Below are 27,292 nucleotides of genomic sequence, written 5' to 3'. Positions count from 1 at the left end.
TCTGCACTGACCAGCGTTCTGTAACAGCACCCGTCCAGACCTGCCAGAACTTTGGCCAAGCTTCAGGGGCAAAGGTGAACTGCGGGAAGTCACAGGCGATTCTCTTCGGGCAGTGGCATCTGCCATCCCCCGCTTCATTCTCCACAGTCAAGCCAGACGGGGAGTCTGGTTTGGTGAAGAGGAGGCAGAGGCCTTGAGAGGATGGACTGGGGACAGTACGACAGAAAATTGGATTGTGGAGCCTGAGATACCTTACCAGTAAAGGGAAAGCACTGGTGCCACGCAACGAGAGCCTTTCCATTATGCAGTACACGGCCCAACCTCGGCCATCACTTTCTGCAGTCTGCAAGACCATCACAAGGACAGTCTTCCACTTCATTTGGGGTTTCAAAACGGACAAAGTAAAGCAGTCAGTTCTGTACAAGGAGCCCCTCAAATGTGGGAAAAGGATACCGATATCTCCACCATGCAGCAAGCCTTCTTTGTGTGCAACTGTATCTGCAGGACTCTGCTTGAAACAAACAGATATACAGATATAATGCTGTCTTTGCATTATTCACCTGGCCATGACTTCAGTGGATTAGTGCACTGTTGGTTAGGAGTGTAGTTAATACAAGTTTGGTGGTACTAGTTGTGTAAGAGGAGTTCCTAACTGGTGTGTGGTGTGCATAGTGCTGTCCCCACTACTCAGCTGGCTTCTCCCCTCAGTATGTGTGACTTTGTCCTCCTAGTTAAAGCAAATGACCATCTGGGAAAGTTGAAAGACTTTTTTTATGCTCCGGGTGGCTGCTATATTTCTTCACGCTCATTAATTCTTCTGTACTGGCCTCTTCTGTTACCTGCACTTCACTTGCAGATCACTAACCTTTCTCTATGATAGTTCTTACTAGGCCACTATGTCACTTGGCTATTGTTAATGGTGCTACTTTTTTGACTAAAGTTTTACTCTTTGAATTACTGTGGTCAGTTACCCCTTACTATGCTTATTTTTTTGTTTTAGAACTGTGACTGGGTCACCGATAAATAACTTCTGGTATGAATTTATTTAAAAGAAATAGCGCAGAGCGCTTATTTATATAATTGCATATGCACTTATTTTTTATATTGTAGATATTCTGAGATAGGAAATCGTTATTTCTGAGTCCAGGATAGAAACTCGTTTTTCCTGTTTTAACCTTACTAAAGGATATGCCTTATTTCTGATGTATATATCTGATACAATAGGCCTTTGTGGATGGAGGTCTTTTGTGTATTGGGATGTGTTTTGCATGGAAGTGTCATTGTGTGGGATTTGTAAGGTTGCTAGTGGAAACATCCAGTTAGGCAGTCTGCTAGCAGGAATTGCTAAATACGTTCTGTGATGAGGTGTCAGGTGCCTGCTCTGGCCAAAGGCCCAGCAGGGGGTCGTTACTGAGTGGCCTTTGTCGTTCAAACCTTTCTGAACTGTGTGGACAGCATGTGATGCAAGACATCACAGCGTTTCTAGAATTAGTGTAAATATTGTTAGCTTCCCAATGTATGTAAATCCATGTTTGTGTAAATAGGGTACATCCTGATGCTAAAAATAAGATGTGTCTGAACTGTATAAAAGGCACTAGCTTGTATTTGAAACTTGTTCTTTTGATTTTCATCTGACCTGATCACACTGGTACCTTCAATCAGTGTGAGAGCAAATAAACATCTTGCTTCAAGACCTGCTTGACAACTTCTTCAATATTGCTGTATTCCTGTGATCTGCAGATTAGACCCAAAATCTAATCCGTTCTCCAGCTGTCTCTGACGTTTGGACCCAAGCTTTTCCAGTACCACCGGTCTGCCTGCTACCCATGCATCCCTGGTCAGTGTGATAGGCCATGGGGGATCCATTCACAGCAACCCTAATCCATAGTAGGAGGTCAGGAGTACCAGCCCAGGTACACCAGCAACGAGGGCCGCTAGCAGCATCAGTTATCCAGAAGAAACCCGGTTCTGGATGCAGGTAAGGAGTCCAGTGGTGGCAGCTCATGTAAGCCCCTCCTACTGCGGCAAGAGGGTGCATTTGGGATAACAAAAGGGAATGGTGGCAAAGTAAGGCCAGCCAGTTCCCATCAACAACAGTCAGGGTAGAATAGGCAGTCCATCCTGTCACAATAACCCTCTTCTGTTGCTTCCCTTGACCAACACAATATTTCTTTCTCTGACAACTTTCTGGCTTAAGTAACAACAAAGGATCAGTCAAAACACAAAAGCACTCATCACCAGCACATAAAGTGAATAAAATGAAATAAACTTCAAAAGTCCATCACAAAGAACACCAAAGTCACTTGTGGAATAAAATGTCAAAGAGTTGTTCTTTCTTTTCCTTTAATGACTGATAAATATAGCAATTCTTCAGATAGCGAATTCCCGATGCGTAGATGTCCTTAAAAAAAAAAGGGAATATACATAATGTAATATGTTTAAAACATAGCGTTCTCACCCAGTGCCAACATTATGTTAATATGAAAAGCACCAAGATAGTAATAAAACAAATACCCCTATTTAGGGAAAAAAAGAGAGAAGACTCTATAATCTAGCCTTTTAACGGAGATCCACGATCTAATGTCGGATCAAACTGATTTTCGCAGATGTATATTCGTGTCATCATCCCCTTTCTGAAGTTAATACTCCAACACGTATAATCAGGAGAAAAGAGGGGGATAAGATAGTATATTATCCTTTAATACACACATCTAATATTACAAGTAGCGTGATTCAGATATGTGTGATGTTATTGCATTAGATATGCTTAATGTTTGTAGACACTCCCTTATATGTTTAAGCTTGAATCTTTAGTGATGGTCCCTAAGACCATGGGGAATGCTGGGAAGTGGGTGTGGCCAGTGGGCAATGTACCCAGAGTCTGCAAATGGCTGAATAAAGAGCTCAGCAGTGCCCACCCATGCTTCAGTGTCCTGATGAACTGATTTACAAGTATATTAACAAAACATGGTGTCAGAAGAAGTTTTAACTGGACTGCTAGAGCTTAGAGTGTGAAAGGATCCTGCAGAAGTCTGTAAAGCTGTGACACGCAGTGTCTGAATATCTGCCTTGTGCTCTGGTCACATCAAACAGTGAGTAACTATGGATAGGCTGTCTCCTCCAGCAGGCATGCTCATGTCTGGCAACTTGTCTGAAAACTGGAAAAGATTTAAACAAAGGTTTAATATATATCTTGCTGCATGTGGAGCTGATGCAATGGAGGATAAAACAAAGTCATCCATCTTCCTCCATGTGATAGGAGAGGATGTGCTGGACATTTATAACAGTTTTCAGTTTGCTAAAGGGCAGAATATGGTGCTATCTTCTATAATACAAAAGTTTGAAGATTACTTTGTGCCAAGGAAAAATGTGACATATGAAAGATATAAGTTTTTCACCTGTGATCAGAAGTCTGGAGAAGGATTTGATCAGTATGTTACAGAACTGCAATCACTCAGCAAAACCTGTGAGTTTGGTGATTTAAAGGACTCACTGATTAGAGATCGTATTGTCTGTGGAATACCTGATAATGGACTCAGAGAAGGATTTGCTGAGAGAGCAAGACCTAACACTAGACAAGGCAATGACTATGTGCAGATCTGCAGAAATGACCAGACTGCAAGCCAAACAGTTACACAAGGAATCTGATACTACTGTACATGTGGTGAAGAAAACAGAGCCAAGCAAACCACCATTCTCTAAAATGAAGCAGTCTAAAATGCAATCTAATAGGAAAATCTGCAGTAGATGTGGAAATACTCACAATCCTAAAATGTGCCCTGCTTATGGTAAAACCTGCATCAAATGTGGTGGACTTAATCACTTTGCCAAATGCTGTAGAACCAATAGTGAAACAAACAAAGTGCATGCCGTTGAACAAGCTACGTCTGAAGATTTTTTTGTGAATTGTATTGAACTTTGCAGTACAGACGAGAAAGAATGGATTGTTCCTTTAACAGTGAACGAGATTGTCATTCCCTTTAAGCTTGATACTGGTGCGCAGGTGAATTTGATATCGTTTCAAGACTATAAGACTTTTAGAGTAAAACCTAAAATTCATCCAGCCAATGTGAAAGTTACAGGCTACACTGGGGAGGAAATTCCTGTGAAAGGTACATGCCTAGTGACCCTGAGCTACAAAGGACAAAAGTTCAAAACATCTCTACTGATTGTGGATAAAGATGTACAACCGATTCTAGGATTAAGTTCATGTGAGAAGCTTAACTTGATAAAGAAAGTTTTCATGGTGACATCACAAGTAGAAGATGAATGCAAATCAGTGTTTACAGAATACAGAGACATGTTTGAAGGTTTAGAGTGTCTGCCTGGCGAGCATAAGATAAATCTAGACACGCAAGTTCCTCCAGTGATACACCCCTGTAGAAAAGTGCCATTTGCGCTGAGAGAAAAACTAAAACAGGAGTTAAACCGCATGGAAGCTTTGGGTGTGATACAGAAAGTTGATGAGCCTACTGAATGGGTGAGCTCCTTAGTAATTGTTGAAAAGAAAAATGGACAACTCAGAATATGTCTGGATCCAAGAGATTTAAATAAGGCTATTAAAAGAGAACATTTCAAACTACCAACCAGAGATGAAATCATGTCACAATTTGCGAGAGCAAAATGGTTCAGTAAATTGGATGCATCTTCAGGATTCTGGCAAATGAAGCTAGATGAAGCCAGCTCAATGCTATGTACATTTAATACCCCAGAAAGTCGATACAGATTCCTTTGACTACCATATGGGATATTGTCTGCTCCAGAAGTATATCACAAAAGGATACACATGATTTTTGAACACATTCCAGGTGTTGAAACAATGATGGATGACATTATTGTCTGGGGATCTACAAAAGAAGAACATGATTCTAGACTGAGACAAGTAATGGAACTTATCAAGAAGGTGAATCTAAAGCTTAACAAGGACAAATGTGAATTTGGTGTGAAAACACTTACCTTTATGGGTGACGTGGTCTCGGAGGAAGGTGTGAAGCCTGACCCGAGGAAAATATCAGCCATAATAAACATGGAACGTCCTAACAACAAAGACGACGTGAGAAGATTCCTAGGAATGATTACTTAGGAAAATTTATTTCTCAACTCTCCGAACAAACAGCACCTCTAAGATGGTTGTTGGACAAAAATAATGAGTGGATGTGGTCACATGAACAAGAAGAAAGTTGGCAAAACTTGAAATGGACCATCACAGAGCAACCGGTACTAAGATTCTTTGATCCTACAAAAAGTATAAGAATTTCAGCAGATGCCTCGCAATTTGGCCTAGGCTCAGTGTTGTTACAAGAACATGAGGATACATGGCAACCGGTAATCTATGCATCAAGAGCATTGACAAGTGCTGAAACAAGATATGCTCAGATAGAAAAAGAACTTCTAGCAATCACATATGCATGTGAGCGATTTCATCAATTTGTGTATGGTCAAGCGTTTACAGTGGAAACTGACCACAAGCCATTGGTAGCTATCATGGCTAAATCGTTACATGACTGTCCCATGAGAATTCAACGAATGCTTATAAGACTACAGAAATATGATGTCCAATTGTCCTGGTAAATACATGTACATTGCTGACACACTTTCCCGTGCTGTGAACAAAAGTGAAGGTTACGAAAGTCTGATGGATAAAGAGATAGACGCATATGTTAATTTGATTGTAGCTTCTCTACCTGTGTCTCTTGCAAGACAAGAACAGATAAGAAAAGAAACAGAGACAGACATCACAATGAAAGTGTTACAAGACATCATTCTGAAAGGATGGCCAGCAGAAAAAAATGCGTGCCCACTGTCTATTCATGATTATTGGATGTACCGCACTGACCTTACGGTTGTCAATGGTATTATTTACAAAGGCAATAGAATTATTATACCTGCACGACTAAGAAAAATTATGCTGTGCAAGATACATGAAGGCCACTTAGGAGAAGAGAAATGTAAACGGAGGGCGCGTGAAGTGATGTATTGGCCAAGAATGAACCAGGACATAGCACAGACAACAGCTACATGTGAACTGTGTCTTACGTACAGACCAAAGCAACAAGTCGAGCCGTTGAGTCCTCATGCAGTGCCAGAGAGACCATACCAGAAGGTAGGCGCAGATTTGTTTGATTGTATTGGAAAAATGCACATTGTCGTGACTGATTATTATTCTAATTACCCTGAGGTGCAGACTCTACCTACAACTACTAGTAAAGCCATAATCAGTTGCATGAAGTCAATCTTTGCAAGGCATGGTGTTCCTATGGAAGTGTTCACTGACAATGGACCTCAGTTTTCCAGCGCTGAATTTAGACAGTTTGCTGAAGAGTGGGAATTTGTCCATGCAACATCGAGTCCCCACTATCCACAGTCAAATGGGTTGGTGGAAAGTTCAGTAAAAACTGTAAAGAGTCTAATGAAAAAAGCACAAGACGGCAAAGAAGATTTCTACAAAAGTCTTTTAATCTACCGCAGTACACCTCTACAGAATGGACTCTCTCCTGCACAAATGCTGATGGGAAGGAGGATTAGAGCAAATCTTCCGATAAGTGAACTGCTTAATACGCATAACTCAGCATTGGTGAGACTGAGTAAGGTACGTCAACAGGAGAAACAGAAACTGTACCATGATAGGCGAGCAAAAAGCTTATCTGATCTAAGATCAGGTGACCAAGTCCGTCTCCGAGATCATGAGAAAGGCATTTGGATGCAGAAAGGTATTGTGCAAGCACAAGTAGCACCAAGATCTTATATTGTACGTACAGATCGTGGAACAGAAGTAAGAAGAAATTGGGTCGATTTAAGATCTCAACCCAACCATAGTGATGGCAACACGACTGAAGAATACCCTTCATCTGACATGTATGATGGACTTGATAATGGTGAACAAACCATGATGTAAGAAAGGTCCAACATGGTTGACGATACACAGACTTTGTGTGAAAGACCCATAAGAGAAATACGCAGACCTGAGAGACTCATTGAAACGTGTTAGATGATGTTCTTAATGTTATATCGTTTAATTGTTATACTGAAGGATACAGGGCTTATCTTTAAAGAAAAGAAGATGTGATGTTATTGCATTAGATATGCTTAATGTTTGTAGACACTCCCTTATATGTTTAAGCTTGAATCTTTAGTGATGGTCCCTAAGACCATGGGGAATGCTGGGAAGTGGGTGTGGCCAGTGGGCAATGTACCCAGAGTCTGCAAATGGCTGAATAAAGAGCTCAGCAGTGCCCACCCATGCTTCAGTGTCCTGATGAACTGATTTACAAGTATATTAACAAAACAATATGTAGCATAAATTCCAACATAAATCAGGTATATACAATAGTGGCAAGGCCGCCTACCAGAGTCCAACAAAAAAAAAGCCTTCAATACGTCTATTGCAGTCCTTTCTTGCTGCGGCGAGAATCTCAAAATAACACAGCGCGAACCTCACGGAAGCGGTCCTGCACAGCTCACTTTCCCTACGCGTTTCGACCTCGGGATTACTGGTCTTTCTCAAGGCTAATCAGCCTTGAGAAAGACCAGTAATCACGCTACTTTTTATATTAGTGTGTATTAAAGGATAATATACTATGTTATCCCCCTCTTTTCTCCTGATTATACGTGTTGGAGTATTAACTTCAGAAAGGGGATGATGACACGAATATACACCTGTGAAAATCAGGGTTTGATCCGACATTAGACCGTGGATCTCCGTTACTACGTGTAAGTGTATGCACGTTAAAAGGCTAGATTATAGAGGTGAAGGAGTCTTCTCTCTTTTTTTCCTTAAAATAGGGGTATTTGTTTTATTACTATCTTGGTGCTTTTCATATTAACATAATGTTGGCACTGGGTGAGAACGCTATGTTTTAAACATATTACTTTATGTATATTCTTTTTTTTTTGAAGGACATCTACACATCGGGATCTGGAGAATTGCTATATTTATCAGTCATTAAAGGAAAAGAACAACTCTTTGACATTTTATTCTACAAGTGACTCTGGTGTTATTTGTGATGGACTTTTGAAGTTTATTTCATTTTATTCACTTTATGCGCTGTGATGAGCGCTTTTGTGTTTTGACTGATCCTTTGTTGTTACTTATGTTATTTGGAGGACCGTGGGTGGAATCCTCACAGTCACATTATTAGCTGCTTTCTTTATCTAGTGCTCCAAGTATCTGTCTATTTTTGCTTGATTATTGTAAATTTTCTGGCTTAAGTTGCCATCTACAATTCTATCCTTAACAAAAGGTTTTGGTTTTCTAAATTTCTATCAATCAGTGTTACTTGTGTTTATAAATGCTTGAACACTTGCTTTAGTTTTCCCTCATTCCTTACAGCTCCTCCCTTATTTCCAATAAAGTGTTTCTCATCTGTTGCATTTCTCTTCAAACTACTTCTCTCTCTGATCACTCTCAGTTTAAGTCCACTTTGGTTCCTGTATGTCCATTCAGATTGTATTTTGTTTTGCTTTTTAAATTTATTATTGGTCATCAACAAGTATATATCAGCGGTGGTAACAAAATCAGCATAGATATAACAGGCTGCAGCATCTGAAGATGTGGATTAACCACATCAACCTTTTTCAAGGGGTTTGGTACAAGAGAAAAGAGAAGAGAGTGAATAAAAGGAGAGAAACAAAGGAAAAGAAAGAGGTGGGGAGTTGAGAGCGAGAAGGGGGAAGAAGGAGACAGAATAGTTGGAGAAGAGGAGTAGGCGATGTGGCTGGAACCACGGAGAGGGGGTAGGTATTTAGAGAGCAATGGTTCTTGTTGTGGGGGGGGGGGGGGAGCGGTATTGAAAAGGAGGACAGCCAAGGGTCCCATACATTATTAAAAGATTTAGAGGAGTTATTGATTCTGCTTGCCCTAATGTCCATACGGTGAACATGCACGTTCGATTGATAGTCTGGAGGGAGGGAGGCTCAGTTTGTTCCCATGCTGAAGCGATTTGGCATATGGAAGCTAAAATTATGTGCTGTGCTAGTTTATTTTGATGACGAGTCGCAGCAGGGAATCTGAGGGGCAGAAGAAAGAATTGTGTCAAGTGGGATGTCAATTTGAATCGAATTGGATCAGGTTCTTAATGTTGCTCCAAAACTGGGTTAATTTCAGGCATTGCCACCAGCTGTTAAAGAACATGCCAACCCCAGAGCACTCACGCCAGCACCCATCTGAAGCATCGGGTAACATCTTGCTTAGATACATTTTCTTTGGTCTTAACGTATATTGAGCTGGAGGCAGCATGTTCCCACATGTCAGCCCAGTTATCATCATCTAAGGGGGTACCCAGATCTTTCACCCATGCCAAATCGACCACTCAGATTGTGTTTTTGCTGTGTACTTATCCCAATTTTCTTTTCCCTCCTGAGTCTGTGTCCTCTTTACTTCCCTTGTTGCCTCTCTTCCTAAACTGGTCCCTGCAGTTCCAGCTTCTCTCTCAAACTGTCTGTTGCTGCTCTCCATTACTATCCTTGGCTCTCTACTCTGTACATACATTCCTTCAAACCGCATACTCCATCTCCTCCATAAGCAACTCTTCTAACAAACTGTGGTTTACCTCAAGCCCTCCTTGCTATGAGCATGTATGTCATTCCTTCTGTAAGTTGCAACAACATTTATAGGAACGCAGCCTATAAATTCAGTAGATTAAACGGAGACACTGAATAAAAAAATGTACAAGAATACAGACTATTCATTTACTGGGAGCTAGTGAGTCACTTTTTTTTGCCTCGGTGATGTTATTGGCTCCTGGTCAACTAATAGGCCCCCTGACTCCATAACATTGCAAACACATTAGTACCTTTTGAGAACATAGTGATGGATTATTCCTCTTCTTGTGCACTTTGCACAACTGAACTCACAAACGTGCATGTCTAAGTGTGATGAGTGGTTTATTGAGATTGCTACTGTTATTTGCTCTATGGAGCTCTCGTAGCACACATTTTGACGCAACTGGCTTCATGCATCACAGGTTGGAGTTTGCAGTCAATCGTTTAGTTAGAAGTTCAAGGCAACACAGGTAATGTACAGGTATCATGATCCTACAGTACGTATTACTGTTATTGGCATGGAGCTCCAAGGGGAAAAACCCATCATCGGTGAAAGACATCACCCTACACAACCTAAACAAAGTGAGTTATCTTGATTACTCAAGGGCCTGCCAAGTGCACCCCAATTATTTATAATGAATCACATGTATAGACATCAGGTCTGATATCCTTATTGATAGCTTCTTCAAACCACCATTGGCCCTCCAAATCATCAAATGGGTGAATGAAGCAGAGCAGTATATATGCACAACAAGCCTTACACTTTAGGATGCACCTGGACAAAATGAATCAACATGCAATAAGAGGAACGGATGCATCTGAGCAGAATTAAACCATATTTTATTATTACAGAACAAACAATTTCCTATGAAAGAATGAATCAGACAACTGTTAATAAGCGAAGTTCATTTAATATACACACACAGTCTTTGTTTTTACTTACATTAAATACATTGTTAGATCAGGGGTAGATGTCCATTATGATTATAACTGAAGTTAGCTTTCTTTTTTTAATGCAAATAAGAGAAAAGAAAAAAATATATAAATTTAAAATTGAGGGCATTTTACATTTCAAATCTGCAATGTACCAACTTGGTCCAGGTTTATATATACCAAAAGGGCAAAAAATAATGAAGGTAGTCCGCGGCCCCATGAATATTCAAGGGACAGCAATAGTTGGATGTAGCAATACAGTGTCTCTCTACATTCTGACATGAAAACAGGACAAACACAACACCCATATTTCTATTGTCCCAGAACATCAACCCTAAGATCGTATCAGTGAATTTCTGCTGTAAATTGCAGTGCGGCCAACACACTGACTTGAGATGTTTATCTAAAAGTCAGCTTGTATAAAAATAATGGATCTGTTCTTAATGGATAGTGGTCTTTCAATGACATGAACTGTATATATTGCTTGCAAACTATTTTATTTTTTTAAACACCATTGTAAAAAATAAAACTAATTTTGCAATCAGCTGCAATGATTATTAAAACAATTTCAAACTTTATTAGTCAACTAATATATTCCACAGGCAGAAGAGGTACAACTGTTACCTACGGTACCAAATGTGCAGCTTCCTCGCATTACTGGAAATCTCAACAGGAGTGCTTAAGTAGTATCAGTTGCAGAATGAAAGAGCAGACTGTTTGGCCCTTTAGACCAAGTGGTTGTATCACCTCTGACATCACTGTGGCCTGGTAATGTGATTGGGAGATGACCACACACAAGCTGGTAGTGGTCATGTTTTAATTGATTCAACAATAGCAATAAATTATCTGGATCAATATCAGAAATTGTGATCATTATTAGGAATACATGCTGGAATATCAGGCTAATTGTGCAATATTGTAGTGTCTGTGACCAGCATAAATGTACAGATACACTTTCAAACTTACTATTAACAATAAGCCACCCCCCATTGCTGTTGCCTCAGAGAATCACACTTCTGTTTCTGAAATCGCAGTGGTACATGATTAACTAGAAATATCTCTGGAGAGAAACCCAATGAACCTCCCTCCGCCACCACCATTACAGTAGTCTAAAATGTGCTTCTACAAAGCAAGTGGCTGAATCAATTAAGAAAACACCCAAATAAGTTTGTTATTGCATAATATTCACCGACTTGTATATGAAACTATCCAGATGACTTGTTAACCTTTGGCCATGACACACCAAACTATCTCACTCATAAGATGCCTAGACCCTCAATCACATTGTAGTGTAACTAAAACCATTCAATAGGTTTAACACAACAGTGATGCAGGATAGACACAGAGCTATTGATTAACAGTGTACAAATGTGCAAACAGTAGCACATGTGCTATCGTTGGCAAAAGTGCAGCTGGAAATCAAAATGCAGCTTACATAACCATTTCTGTCTGGAAAGTCTCTAAAACGCAAACAAACATTCACAATGGAGCTCAGAACACTACAAGGTAAACAAAGTACGGGTACATTTGCAGTAGTGCGTGTTCCAACTCCAGTTCAGTGATTATAAACCCTTCTACAACCTTTTGAGCATTTTAGGACATGCAAGTCAAACTCTAGAATATGTTCCAAGCTTTGTCATGCAGGTGCTGTTTAACCCATATCCATGCCCACATATGGAGATCTATAGGACCATTAAAGAGAGCTACCTAGATAAATCCTACTTTCTTCTGTACTGTTTGGATTATCTCATACAAAATGTAATTATAACAGTAACACACACTTAAAAACATTCCAGTCCAGCTATGGAAGGAAGGCACGTTTCAAGAGAAAACTGGCAATCCATAAAGCCACCGACATTGGTAAGAACACTTAACACACAGGAAGGCACATACCTGCCATGCCAACTGGTGTACACATGAGAGTAAAGAAACAGTAAAGTGTAATTTGGTACATTGTGGACCAACTTGTCTTGTTTAGACGAATACCCCTGTAAATTGTAAACAGTTGGCGAAAATACATGTATGTTGTGATGGGTGAAGGGAAATTTAGTCAACAACCACAGAAAAGCAGTGAGCTCTAATAGATCAGCTCATTTCCTACACACAGTATAGCAGGTTTTGAACCTCAAAATAAAAGTAAGCATATGATGTGCATAAATGGAGATCAAAGATATTTTTTCAACCATTTTTGAACTAAAGTGCATGCTGCTGGGGCAGCCATTGCAGTAGGCCAGTACTAAACACACAGATGGCAAAGGATTGCTTTCTTAAAAAATAAAAATCAGTAACCATAGTAAGACATATTGAACAGGAGAGGGGGACATTTAGTGATTGCCTTTGACAGCATTAAAGAACAGCACATTTTTATTAAATCTACACAATTTTTAGAGGTACATTTACTAAACTGCGGGTTTGAAAAAGTGGAAATCTCCACATCTCCACTATTTCAAACCCGCAGTTTAGTAAATATACCCCTTATTCTTGCTTGACATCAGTTGCGGTAAATAATAATAGCAAAAGATCTGCAGTCTCCCAATCTGCCAGGCCCCGTATTATCTTTAACAGTCTGAGCAGGAGATCCCCCGGTCTCTGTTTGGACAGGGTTTTCTTAAACAGTCATGGCCAATGCTGCGGCAGTTTGAGAAAAGCCACCCCCAAGTAGAAGAGTGAGGATGTATCTGCCTGTAGCAGGCCTGGCACATCAAGGGAGTGCATAACAATGAGCTAGTGACATATTTACCCCTCCTGACTCCAAACAGTAGTAACAGTGTGAGTTCTCCTTTAAATCTTTTACAAATCAAGATTTGTCCTATGTTTATGTTCCTTGCACAAGTGCTTTTTAAATAAGTGGTATGCGTTTAGTCCTTCTAGACAACCTCCATGCTACATCAGGTTTTGCAGGCTGCTAGTTACAGTATGTGTCCCCATGTTGTAAAACCTTAAACTCTATCACTGTAGTGCTTTAAACTACACTCACCATGGTATACAGAAGGAAGTCTCCACACACGAGAAAATTGTAGCTGGCTATGCTGCAGAGATAGATGTTCTCCGATACCCCTGTAAAAGCCACGGACGCTGTATAAAATCCCTGAACACCGCAATATTAACCCTTTCAAACCGCTAAAAGCATTTTGATTATCGCAATATACAGGACTCAATTCCCCTCATGAAGTTCTTGTAAACCATTTTATGTGCTTTAAAATTTCAGACACAGATTATTTTTTTAATTTAGGAAAGAGAATGCATGTAGATAATCACTACTTCAATAAGCCTGGAAGGAGAAAAGACAAAGCACACATGCCCTACCAATGGAAGAGGTACTCATACCTTGCAGTGCTTACAATAAGAAGAGAATCTCTTATACACCTCGTACAATGCCCACATCTGCGCCAGTTTCACCGCCCGCGTTTATGCAAACGTTCTTCATGTGTTTAAGCTAAAAGTAAGTAAGGGTTAATTAAGAACGGTTTGTTTACCAGCTACACTGTCAGAGACCAGGCACACAAATAATGCATTTCTTAGGCAAAGCAGACAAGAAATCCAATGTAAGAAATGGGGCGCTCCTTCAAAGTTTGAACATCTACTGAGCACTTGCTGGACTGGAAAAGAAAGGGAAATTGAAGAAAGCAGAAGATAGCTGAAAGGGGGAAGGGGGGGGGTACATGAAATCAAAACAAAATCAATATTAAAGTCACTATATGCAGCTATAATACAGAGTAGTATCAGTTTTTTTGTTGTTTTTTCTTTTTTTTTTATTTTGCTTCTTTTCTCGTTTGCTCTAGTCAGAAGGTGCGGTCCCCGGATGCGATCCTTTGCTGTGTCACCAGGAGTAGTCTGTGTGTGTTTGTTGGAAGCGTTAAGAAGAACAAAACAAAAACAATTCAAACCCACAATAGTGCAGTTAGCAGGGAGCTCTCTGAGGGCTGCAGTGGTGTGGGAGGTAGAAGGGAAAGGTTCAAGCCGGCTGCTTTGTTCCCGTGTGTGTGTGGTTATCCGTTGGGGAGTGGGGAGGAGGAAAGTGTAGAAGGGAAAGTCCTGGCAGAAGAGTGAGCTGCTGGAAAGGTGTTTAGTTGTATTTCTGAAGCGTGGAAGGGCAGGTGCAGGAAGAGAGGTTATATTCTTATCTTGGATCCCCTTTGTTCGCTTGTTAATTGCTACAGCACTGGCTCCTGTTCTGCTGTGTCTGCTCGTGGAGATCCACACCTCTGCTCCGGCCAGCTGCCCCACTTGTGTTCTGAGGCTCACTTTTTGGCAGCTTCTTGGCTGTCAAAAAGAAATAGGGAAACCATTAGAAAAGGACAGAATTAATCACCTAGAATACCTCTTCAAATAGATCACCACAGCAACATGCCAAGAAAATAAAAGTTCGTCTCTCCCCAGCTGCTACCTCAAGAACAACAAAACAAAAAAGAAAACCCAACATATTTCAAAACTAATGGGTAGATTTATCAAACTTTCTAAAAAATAAAGTGGTGCTCCCTATAGCACCAATCAGATTCTAGCTATCATCTTCTAGAATGTACTGTATCAATGACAGCTAGAATCTGATTGTTCTCTATGGGCTACACCCCCACTTTTCTCATTTAGAAGTTTTGATTCATCTAACCCTATGTTTTGCTTACAGGCACAATATAAGACTATTCCCACTTTATACCTCCAACAGAAACAAAGGCTAAAATAGAGGATGTTCGATCATTTACGCTATGTGCCATTTTTATATACATATCTCTCTCTGTTCTCGTTTTTGACAGGAGAACAGTGGAGAGACCGATGCACACATAGATTACTTATCCCTATGGACGTCTGTCTTTTCACCATTTGCTTGTCAAAAAACAGGAGTTTATTTTTATCTAGTTTGCAAATCATCAATCATAATCATCATCAGACATTTTTATTGCGCAACGCTGTACAGAGAATATGTTGCACCCATTCAAACCTGAGGGGGAACATACAAACCACACACAGATTGTGCCCTGGTTGGAATTGAACCTATGACTCTTTGCAGACCTCAAGAGCTACGAACACGTTATGTTTTTAGTATTTCATTAATCATGTGCAGGTGAATTAATATATTTGGCTGGGTCACAAATTATACCACCCATTTCTACATAAAGAAATCCTGAAAACGAGACCTGTTGTAGCTAGAGGACTGGGTTTGAGCACCTCTGATGTAGTGTATGAACTATACTTCCTAAAAAAAAAAGATAACTAGGTGTCCGAAACATACGAGGGCGAGTCATAAATGATCCGCACTGTGGCTGGAGAATCTATTTTAATCAACTTTCAGAAAAGACAAATACATTATTTTTCAATGCTTTTCAATACGCTTTGCCCATCTGTCAACAAGCTTTGGTACGTCCAGACTCGTGTTTGTGCTCTTCCGTGAGTTGTTTCAGCACCCATCTTGCGCAAACTTTTTCGAAACCAAAGTCGGTCATGGATTATTGCAAATGATTTGCAACATAATCCACTGTCACTCGTCTATCCAACAGAATCAGTTCATGTGCACACTCAGTGTTCTCATCACTCATGGACGTGGATGGGCGTCCGGCTCCATCTTCATGGCCGACACTGGTGTGACCTTCTTAGATCTTCTCTATCCATTCATACACACTTCTTTGAGATAAAACACTTTCTCCATACTGTGCACAAAGTCCTTGATAAATATTGGCACCAGACACACCCTCAGACCACCCAAAAAAAAAACCAATGACTGCACGCTGCTCTTCTTTCATGCAAATCACAAGTGGGGCAGCCATTTCTTCTTGCACAGCAGTCACAAATTAACTTACATAACACCTTCAAACCCACACAGCAGTGACTGAGGAGACAGTGACCTAGTACGGAAAACGTTGATAAGACAGTGTGGCCAACGGAAGTTTTAATATAACTGGAGTGCGGATTATTTTTGACTCACCCTCATAAAAAGGGGTAATATAGTAAATAAATCTGCTGAGTTGATGATACAGGTGGGCAGCTGTGTCATAATTCTAGACCCTCAGATATTGTGTCCAGAAACCTCTCTTCACTTGTATGTGCACAGAGTTTATAATTATCAAAACATACAGCCGATAGTCCCAAGTCCACTACAGCGGCTCTGCTAGAGAAGCACTACCTAAATCAAGTGTTTTACTTCTGTTAAGTGAGCAAGTTCACAAACAAGGTTAATAAACTGTAAGTCATCATTACCCAGCCTGTGCACTTTGTACATTCATGACTTAATTATCAATTCAGCTCGTCTAATATAGAATGTACAACAAATCTATACAACATAAATAAGATAAAAGATTCCCAAAGGGAGATGCCACAACCATAGTAACACCATATCACACGTCAATTTGGTCACCTACATCTATTCCAATTAGATAACAGTGGAGTCCATGCTTTTTGTGGTCCTCAAAAGGCAATTTTATAAATCCTGGTGGCTTAGCGGTTAGCACTTCTGCCTCAAAGCTCTGGGGTCATGAGTTCAATTCCCAACCATGGCCTTATCTGTATGGGGTTTGTATGTTCTGCCCGTGTTTGCGTGGGTTTCCTCCGGGTGCTCCGGTTTCCTCCCACACTCCAAAAACCGACTAGTAGGTTAATTGCTCGCTATCCAATTGACCCTAGTCTCTTGATGTGTGTGTGTGTGTGTGTGTGTGTATGTGAGAGAGTTCTCTGTACAGCGCTGCGGAATTAGTGGTGCTTTAAAAATAGCTGATGATGATCCTAGTCTCTATTGAAAACGATTTACAAATAGGCCATGAGAATGTAGCTATAATATTGAAAGTCTTCATTTAGAAGAACTACTAAAACACATTAAAATCTTTAGATATGAAACCCGACGCTAAAATAGTTAGTTCAACATTAACCTGACATTTCACTGCATTTGAAGTATTAACGCCCTACTGTAATGCAGGCAGCTGAAGCCCCTCCCACATCTTTAGAACCATGTAATAAAAGTATACAGGTCAACAAGCTGAGAAAGCCCTGCCCCTGTGCTCATAGACCAATCCACACAGTGCATGCTGCATAGTATGACTGCCAAACTGTCAGCAGCCCAGTGTCAGAGAAACACCTTTCTCTAAACATAGGAGCCTGGTGCAGATAAGCTAGAGAGAGGTGGGCTTGTTTATTTAAGTGTAAGTACTTGTAATTTCATGAAAATAGTTTGATAGAGAATATGTATGTCAAAACATTAATTGCTTTTTAAACACTGTAATCAATGGAAAATGCAGAGTCAGCTTAGCACATTTACACCTTAATGCCGAGGCCATAAATGAATAAAATCTGCCTGGCAATCCAAGAAAAGAAATTCATCTCATCTTATTTAGTCAGGTCATTTACTGTACGAATAATTTATGAGAGGGTGTGGAATAATGGCTAGTAATTTCCATTTTATGTTATTAGATAGGAGTTCAATTAGTCAAACAACAATTAGGTCAAATGCAACAGGAAGAGCATGCAAAATATTCTGCTGGAGTTGTACAATTTTATAGGTCTGTAGGTATGTAATTGTGAACTTGAACATAACAGCATCAGAAACTCCGGTGTCGTTTTAATGCATCTGCTATACTTTCAGCAGGACGTCATTTAGCTGAATGTCATCTTGCAGATTATTACAGCAAACACAGTGAAAGCGCCTGTGTGCTTTTGATGTGATTTTTTATCGTCAGGTCCACTATCATGTAGGGTTTAGAAAGTAAAAACCAGAACACTGCCAGCCTTTACTTTAAACCCATCAGGAGTAGGTTTGAGCCCCCTCTGCGGCACTGCTAGCTCACAGCGCAATCTGGTCTTGGTAACTTGGGAGGGGGCATGAAACTAAACTAAAATGAAAATTATGCAATTACAAAATTATGGGTGGGTGGGTGTATAAAAATGGCACCAAGAGGTCCAAAGCCTAAGGCTGGGTACACACTACAGTGTTTTCAGTCGATTATCGGGCCAATCACATGAAAAACGTTTGGTTGGGCTGATATCACATTAGTGTGTACGCCCAAACGATGAACGATTATCGTTTCAAAGCACATCATATCGTTTCATTGACAGATGAAGAGCACAGGTAAATTGTGTAAAACGTGTTTAGTGTGTACACATAAACGGCATATGCTGATCGGGACTTTTTCTTTTCCTCCAGTCGTTGGTAAAATCGTTAAGGATATTGCATTAGGAGAAATTTTTTATAGTGTGTACGCAGCCCAAGAGTGCAGGAGTCATTCATTTTCTCATGTTTTGTATAAAAACCTAGTGTGCACGTGTGACATGATGGACCGCCTATGCCACCCTGTCTGTTGTTGCTGGGAACCGGCTGGGCTTACTTTGCCACCGTTCCCTTTTGTTATCCCAAATGCGCCCTCTTGCCGCAGTAAGAGGATCTTACAATGCCGTCACCATTGAACTCCTTTATGGCGCTCAGAACCATGTTCCTTCTGGGTAACTGTCACTGCTGTTAACTCCGGACCTCTTACTATGGATCCGGGTTGCTGTGGATGGATCCCCCCTGGCCTATCACACTGACCAGAGCTGCAGGTAGCAGGCAGAGCAGTGGTACTGGAAAAGCTGGGTCCAAACCTCAGAATCAGCCGGAGATCAGATTAGATTTTAGGGTCTAATCGGCAGGTCACAGGATCACAGCAATATTGAAGAAGTTGTTAAGCAGGGTCTTGAAGCAGAGTGATGTTTATTGCTCAAGTGTCCTGACAAGGACAGTTCCACTGATTTAAGGTATCAGTGGTCAGGTCAGATGGAACATCAGAATGATACATTTCAGTGTACAAGTCAGTGCATTTTAGACAGATTTGGACACAGGCTATTTTAAGAATCAGGATGTAACCCCGTTTACCAAAACATGGATTTACATACATTGCAAAGCTAACAATATTTATATCTATCTGTGAAATTCTAGAAACGCTGTGATGTCCGGCATCTTTGTTTTAGACACAGGAAATGTAGCAGAACGTTTTAAATTAAACCTTCCTGTCTCCAAGTGAAACCTCACACATCAAAAGGCCTGCTTAGCATTAGATCTTTTTGTTCCAACAGTTGCAGAATGCACATTCCCAAAAACAGGTTTAAACTTCTAACAAGTCATTTACCCACATCACAATACATAGCAGACTTTCGAAACAAAGGCTCATTGTATCAGATATATACATTAGAAATAAGGTATTTCCTTTAGCAAGGGTAAACAGAAAAAACATATTTTCTACCCTGGTCTCAGAGATAACGATTTCCTATCTCACAATATACACAATATCAAAAGTAAGTGCATTGGCAATTATATAAATAAGCGGCCTGCGCTATTTGTTTTAAATAAAGTTATACTCAGTTATTCATCAGTGATCCAGTCACAGCACGCTTCAGTGTTTTTTCACAGGAATTACAAACAAATGATCCCAGTGAGCTTCCATCTCCCCAGCAAGTGCTCACAAAACACAGCTGAAAGTAAGTAGCTATTGTTGGACACACAGAGCAACCTCATAAATTTAAGGTGCCAAACACAGGAGAATAGAGCAGTGAAATTATTAAACATCTGTCAATGTCCAATAGGGAGAACACTGAATGTCAGTATGTTCTACAATCATACTTGCATTTTAGAGGATATTCAGCAAACCCAATGGCAAACAAATAACACTTGCAAACAATGTGGTTCAGTACATGTCACAGACGCAACTGTCTACTCTTACAAGACAATCATATGTATATCTTTATAGTTTCCAGAAACCTCTCTTCACTTGTATGTGCACAGAGTTTATAATTATCAAAACATACAGCCGGTATTCCAAGTCCACTACAGCGGCTCTACTAGATAAGAGCTACCTAAATCAAGGGTTTTGCTTCTGTTAAGTGAGCAAGTTCACAAACAAGGTTAATAAACTGTAACTCATTACCCTGTGCACTTTGTTAAACTGTGAGCTGAATTGATAATTAAGTCATAAATGTACAATCTTCTAATATAGAATGTACAAGAAATCTATACAACATAAACAAGATAAAAGACTCCCAAAGTGAGATGCCACACCCATAGTGACACCATATCACATGTCAATGTGGTCACCTATATCTATTCTAATTAGATAATACCCCTAAGCTACTGTAGTGTAAGAGTATGATCACACCTCATTGTAGGTCGACAAAAGGGTTCTGGGACAAGATGAAGTGATTGTGGGGGCAAGAGAAAAACAATGGAACTGTACTAAACTGGTAAGCACCAAGATAGAAGCTATGTAAAGTCCTATAACAATATTTTAATACATACATCATTTATTTATTTATATAGCGCCAACATATTCCATAGCGCTTTACAGTTGGGGACAAATACAGTAAGAAACAAAGAGGTGAGAAGGCCCTGCTGGCAAGCTTACAATCAAACATGCCTTACTTTTAACTTTAGTCAAATACAAAAAATAAAATATAGGGTTAGATTCCCTTTAACAATTGGATCTGGATCTCTAATAAAATTCTGAAGAGATAACATGAAAAAGCCTGTACATTTAAGGCTGGTGTGGATGCGATCATATGATAGCAGTGGGACCTTTCCAAGAATTAAAACACTGTCAGACAGGAGCAGCTCATCCGTCATCTTAAAATAAGTACCTTGATGGACTCTGGATTGTTTTCTACTGAACCCTTAAGAGATATCCTCCCAAAATCTATATTATAAAGGAATTTTTAGTCTCGAAGATACATGTATAAAGCATGTTCATAATGTACAATCACACAACCTCCACTTTGTGACTAGCAATTAGGAAAAACAGAGTTTGATAGTCAAGGAGACAAAATAACTTGTAATCTAAATGAGATTAAGTCACATAAATGACACGGTTGATTAGAAACACACTGTTCCGTTGAGATACTTTACCTATTGCAAGAAACAGGTCATTCACATTCATAGCTGTCTTGGCGGAGGTTTCCATAAATAGCAGACTGTTATCATCTGCGTACGCCTGAGCTTCCTGCAATCAGCAAACAGTCATTGACATAGAGGTTATTGAAAAAGTAGTATAAAAATAATAATAAATCATGGAATATAATTTAAGACAGAGGCTTTCTAGCTGTTGTGAACCAATCTTTTCTGAGTGGAATAGCTGGACATGTAGGGTCTTTCCGCAGAAACTAAAGTACCCAGGGTTGCTATGATATAATAAGCTCTGCTATGGCTTGTTGTTCTACATCAATTCTAGTACCATTAAAACATACATTGCTAATTTGATTATGAAATGCAGCTGATGGCTAAAAGTTATCAAATGTAAGTAGCAGCAGTTAAAAATCAAACCATATAAAATATACTACACTCATAAATTATAACTCATCTGTAAACTAGCTTTGATAAGCTGCATCGTAAAAGAACAGTTATAACATCTGCTGACAACCTATGAATGTTACAAAGCTAAATACATTTCTGTTACTTCAAGGACAGTGAGAATATAAACTATAAAAATAAAATAGCTCTGTCTGTATGATAGTGACAAGGTGTGGAAAGTTAGTTTTAGCATATAATTACAAATACTGTATGTATGTAGTGTAGCCAGGTTACGGGGACAGGAGCCATCTCCTGGGGGCAGATGGTAGTACACCGAAGCTGAGAAATCACATGTCCTAGGTCACGACCTAGGACAGCTGGCCTCAGCCTGTTTTATTAAGCAGAAAAAAATAAAGAAAACTTCAAAACTAACTAAATATAAGTCATTCCCGACTGCCAAACTATCAAAGAACACTTTAGAAGTTTCAGATGCACAGATTACACATAACAAATGTCAGGCAAATAGTGTGTGTGGCTGGATCACATAGAAATAACTTATTGTAGGAGTGTATTTCAATGAGTGGCGAAGACGCCAATTTACATAATTTCAAATGTACTGATTTTGATACTGTTATATTTCTGTATTAGAAATGTAATGATTTCTGATACAAACAAAATTTCCTCTCAACATTTGCATATTGTAACTTCTGAGACAGTATGTCATGATCTGGTTTTGTAACTTTTCTAGAGGCAATCCCAATTAGGCTAATTAGACCTTTTTCATCTGCGAGTGACTAGCACTTGAATACACAGCAGGGGATAGTTACTGGTATCCTGTCTTGTTAAAAAGATAGACAAACCAATAGGGTAATGTAAACCGCAAGCGATTTGATGTGGTGTGAAATTTGTAAGTTAAATTGCGTTAAACGCAAGATTAGCGAATATGTTACACCCTGATGTCAAACATTCAATGTAAAATCTCAGATGTTCCATTGGCAGCTGTGACAAACATACCTGCCCAAAAACAGTATTCCAGGGTTTTGGTCACAGTAGTTTATTTATTCCATCACTGTCCCATATTACTACAGGTAGTGCACAAAAACAAAAATTAAAATGAAGTGTCAACAGAAAGTCATTAAAGGCACTAAGTCACCACGTAGTCCTGGCATGAAGTCTACCAATGTCTGGAGTTGTATAGGTGGGGTGCAGCTCATCTGACGCCTGGTTGATGGTAGTGGGAAGAAACGGTCTCAGACGTAGTTCCAGAACATCCTCTGTTCAGATCTTGTGACCGAGAAGACCATGACATCTGCATAATAAAGTCATTCTCAGCAAACGACTGGGTGACTAAACACCCTCTATGGATGCAGGTGCGGATCTAGACAATTATTCTACCCGGGGCGATCTTAGGGGGGGGAAATGGCAATTTAGGTCCCGCCCCCTTTCTGATTTCTAAGGCTGCCGGTGGCTGCACGGTATGTGCAGGTCCGCTCGGCAGTGACAGTGTGCTGCCCAGCTGCGCTGATTGAGCAGCCTGGATCCGCCACTGTATGGATGGCAGCATTGTAATCCTGGAAAACATGTACCCTGTCAGGAAAGAAATGCTGTAACATGGGGAGACCATCATTGCATTCCCTTAAGTAGTAATTAGAACTGACCTTGCCTTCTAAGGGATTGACTGAACCCAAACCATTATAGGAAAATGCAACCCACAACATCAAGGAACCACCAGAACCCTTCACTTTTGAAACTCAGGGCCTTAGACTTCTTTAGGTTGTCGTCATACATGCTCTCATCCGTTTGTTGAAAACATGGTGAAGGAGCATTCATCTGACCATATCACCTTCCTCCACGTCTTGGTAGTCCTTTGCCTTTGCACCAAAAATGCGATGAGCAGTTCTTGAAGTGCAATGAAATATCCTTCTCTGTGGAGTACTCTTCTTGAAGAAACGGCCTACTCTCGTCACAGGTTGACATTGATTTGAAGTTGCACGTCTGATTTATATGACACTTCCAAATTATTGCACAGATATCACAATCCTGTAATATGCCATTCTGTACACTGTTGTCTGTAGCCGATGAGGTTTTGCTTCACAGTTCCATACGGGCATCACCGTTGCTCATAAAACATTAGCATGTTTATCTATCTCAGGCACTGTACAGTGCATCTGGAAAGTATTCACATTGCTTCATTTTTTCCACATTTTGTTATGTTACAGCCTTACAACATCCCTACAGAACCTGGCATTTCCATAGACTTTAATGGACAGTGTGCCTGCATGTGCATGCTTCTAATGTAGCAAAGATTCATAGCATCACAGTGGGACGTGATCTGTACTTTTTCTTAACCCACTAAGTGCAGAGGATGAGTGGTACTCAGCACTTTAGGGGATCATGTAGAGGAGGAGTCCCACTCATCTCTCGTACTCAAGGGATTAAATATGGCCTTTATATGGTTTGAGGCCTGTCCATTAGTCAGTCGGTGATCTTGAGTACTGATGTATAACGAATATATTGTAGTGGGAGATGCAAAATAATATATATATATATATATATATATATATATATATATATATATATATATATATATATATATATATATATATATATATATATATATATATATATATATATATATATATATATATATATATATACACACACACAACAAATGGCAGTGGCCAGAGAACATCTGCACAGGAATTTAGAACACTCCTTCCCCATCTGATATGCTGTATCCTTTTTAAATCAGTTTTGTGTATTTAGTTTAAGCAGCCTACTGCATTTTTCATATGGATCTACTAAGGTTTTACTTTTACTTCAAGGCTACAGCCTTTAAATAAAAACCAAATGGATGAGTGTATGAAAAACATATCTAAAAGCACATCTTAAAGTAGACACGTCATACTCTGCTGCCTAAAACTGAGAGTAAATAGACCTTAACAAAGAATAGTAAATAATACCAGTATGGAACTGTAAAAACAGAGTACTCACTTCATATTCCACCATGCGTTTGTTAGTGAGGTCAGCCTTGTTGCCAGACAGAGCGATCACAATGTTTGGACTGGCTTGTCTCTGCAGCTCTTTAACCCATGTCTTTGCTCTGGCAAACGTCTCCTGTGATGAAACCATAAACCAAAGGATTACTTCCATCAACCACCGTCATGCCAACATCTTAAAAAACATAGCAGATCCCGGTCTCCTGTGCTCATTTCACCTCTAACTAAAATCTGTAGTCTCTCGCTTTCTACTGGCATCTTTCCATCACTATACAAGCATGCAGTGATTACTCCTATTCTAAAAAAACAAGATTCCGTCCCAAACTCTCTCTCAAACTACCGTCCCATCTCTCAGCTCCCATGGTCCTCCAAGCCTCTAGAGTAACTTGCCTACACTCGCCTTACACGCTTCCTTTCCGCAAACAACCTTCAGTCTGTCTTTCGTTCTCAACACTCCACAGAGACTGCGTTGACTAAGGTTGTCAATGATCTGATCACTGCTAAAACTAGACGCCATTACTCTCTCCTAATTCTCCTGGATCTCTCGGCTGCATTTTACACCGTTGACCACTCTCTTCCCATACAAACGCTGCAATCCCTAGGTCTTCAAGACACTGTTCTATCCTGGTTCTCATACTACTTTTCTAATCACTCTTTCACTGTTAATTTCTCTGGGGCCACCTCTGCTCTGCTTCCTTTATCAGTTGGAGTACCACAAGGCTCAGTGCTAGGTCCTCTGCTGTTCTTTATCTATACTGCTTCTCTTGGAAATCTAATAAGTTCCTTTGGATTTCAGTATCATCTCTATGCAGATGATACCCAAATTTATCTATCCTCTCTTGATCTCTCGACACCTGTGTTGTCCCGTGTAACCGACTGTCTTTCGGCAATTTCATCTTGGATGTTCTCTCGTCAACTCAAACTTAACCTTTCTAAAACAGAGTTAATAATATTCCCCCATCAACAAAGCTGCACCAACATACATCTCCTCTCTTGTCTCAAAATATCTCCCAACTCGGCAACTCCGTTCTGCACAAGATCTGCGTATCTTATCCACCCATTCCCGATTACAGGACTTTTTCCGGGCTGCACCCACTCTATGGAATTCTCTCCCTCACACAATAAGACTCTCCTCTGGTCTACAAAATTTCAAGCATTTTCTGAAAACCCACCTCTTCAGACAAGCTTATAATATTCCTCAACCACCCTATTACCATCCGTTACACAATTTCACACAAGACAACTACCCCCTAACCAACATTGTTGTGGGACAGGATCATTTAGCTTATGAGTCACTTTTACCTTTGTAGTCTGGCTGGGCCGAAATGCAAAATGTAGACTTATCCTCATGTATCAAACTCCCATTGTCCCATAGATTGTAAACTTGCGAGCAGGGCCTTCTCACCTCTGTCTGTTTTACCCAGTTTATTAGTTTACTGTGTTTGTCCCCAATTGTAAAGCGCTACGGAATATGTTGGCGCTATATAAATAAATGATGATCATGATAGACAGTTCAACAACAGCTGGAGTGCCAGAAGTTACCTTTGTCTCCTACACTCAGTTAATGAGCCATATCTACCATGAAAAACTAACAAAAGTGGGCCTACATTGGTTTCCAGTCCCATATGTATAGCCACTGCCGACCTTGCACTCTTTTCTGTCTCACCTTTTTGTATTGTCGGTTAGACAGATTGTAATAACTTTGGAATTCACTAAATTTCACACATTTGTGGGTACTCCCACAATTCACCATATAGGAAGTTGACTGCTACAGAATGATTCTAACAACCAAACTGTTTAAAGCAGGTGTAGAACACGTTTTATGAAGACTGTCTGCTCACTCATCCAAACTGTATTCAATTAAATTTACCTGGTTGGTAATGTCATACACCACAATGGCAGCTTGTGCTCCCCGGTAGTACATAGGTGCCAGGCTATGATATCGTTCTTGTCCTGCTGTATCCCAGATCTCAAATTTTACAGTTGTGTCATCCAAACAAACTGACTGTGTGAGAAATGCCGCTACAATGAGAGAAGGGGGAGGGACAAAACACAAAAATTGATTTACACAGTACAAAAAGATACATTAGAACTTTGCCACATGGGCCTCTATTAAACCATCCCTTAAAAAATGGAATCAAGTCCGTAAAAAGTCTGTGGACTATGTTTTATTGGCCTGTTAAATGTAGCCAAGCAGTGAAGAACCTCTGTTTTTTTTCTATTTAAATGATTGGTAAAAGTCTAGATGCAATTATGCAGAATGAGAGAAGCTGCTAAACAGGACTCCATAGAGCAGTTACATTTTGTCTAACATGGTTGGACCATTAGACAGACAGATGACAGGCATTGTGAAAGGGTTGATCTCCCTTTCTATAGCCCTATATTGATTTATGGTATAACTACCTGGTTCTTTCCCTGCAGAAATGTTCTGTATCACTGACATAGTCAAGGATTAGCCTATGTTATATAATAATATATATATATATATATATATATATATATATATATATATATATATATATATATATATATATATATATATATATATCTCTATATCCTTCCTCCAACTAGTAACACAAGGAGGGTATTTTGT

At 39.9% G+C, this 27,292-nt stretch overlaps 1 protein-coding gene across 1 annotated transcript in view; it reads right to left on the bottom strand.

The window, feature by feature from the left end:
* Positions 1–10,431: 10,431 nt before the first annotated feature.
* The window catches only part of RAB5B (RAB5B, member RAS oncogene family), a 41,891-nt gene continuing 25,030 nt past the window's right edge, over positions 10,432–27,292 (bottom strand). The window contains exons 3-6 of the mRNA XM_075199551.1: positions 26,570–26,721; positions 24,695–24,817; positions 21,320–21,413; positions 10,432–14,736 (exon numbers count right to left, since the gene is read on the bottom strand). Of these exons, the coding sequence (XP_075055652.1) occupies positions 14,621–14,736; positions 21,320–21,413; positions 24,695–24,817; positions 26,570–26,721 (485 nt within the window). The 3' untranslated portion in view covers positions 10,432–14,620. The remainder of the gene's footprint in view (positions 14,737–21,319; positions 21,414–24,694; positions 24,818–26,569; positions 26,722–27,292) is intronic.

Source organism: Mixophyes fleayi, chromosome 2 (genome assembly GCF_038048845.1).
Source record: "Mixophyes fleayi isolate aMixFle1 chromosome 2, aMixFle1.hap1, whole genome shotgun sequence".
Classification (NCBI taxonomy): Eukaryota; Metazoa; Chordata; class Amphibia; order Anura; family Limnodynastidae; genus Mixophyes; species Mixophyes fleayi.
Note: the sequence above shows the minus strand (reverse complement) of the source record. Positions and strands in the feature narration are given on the sequence as shown.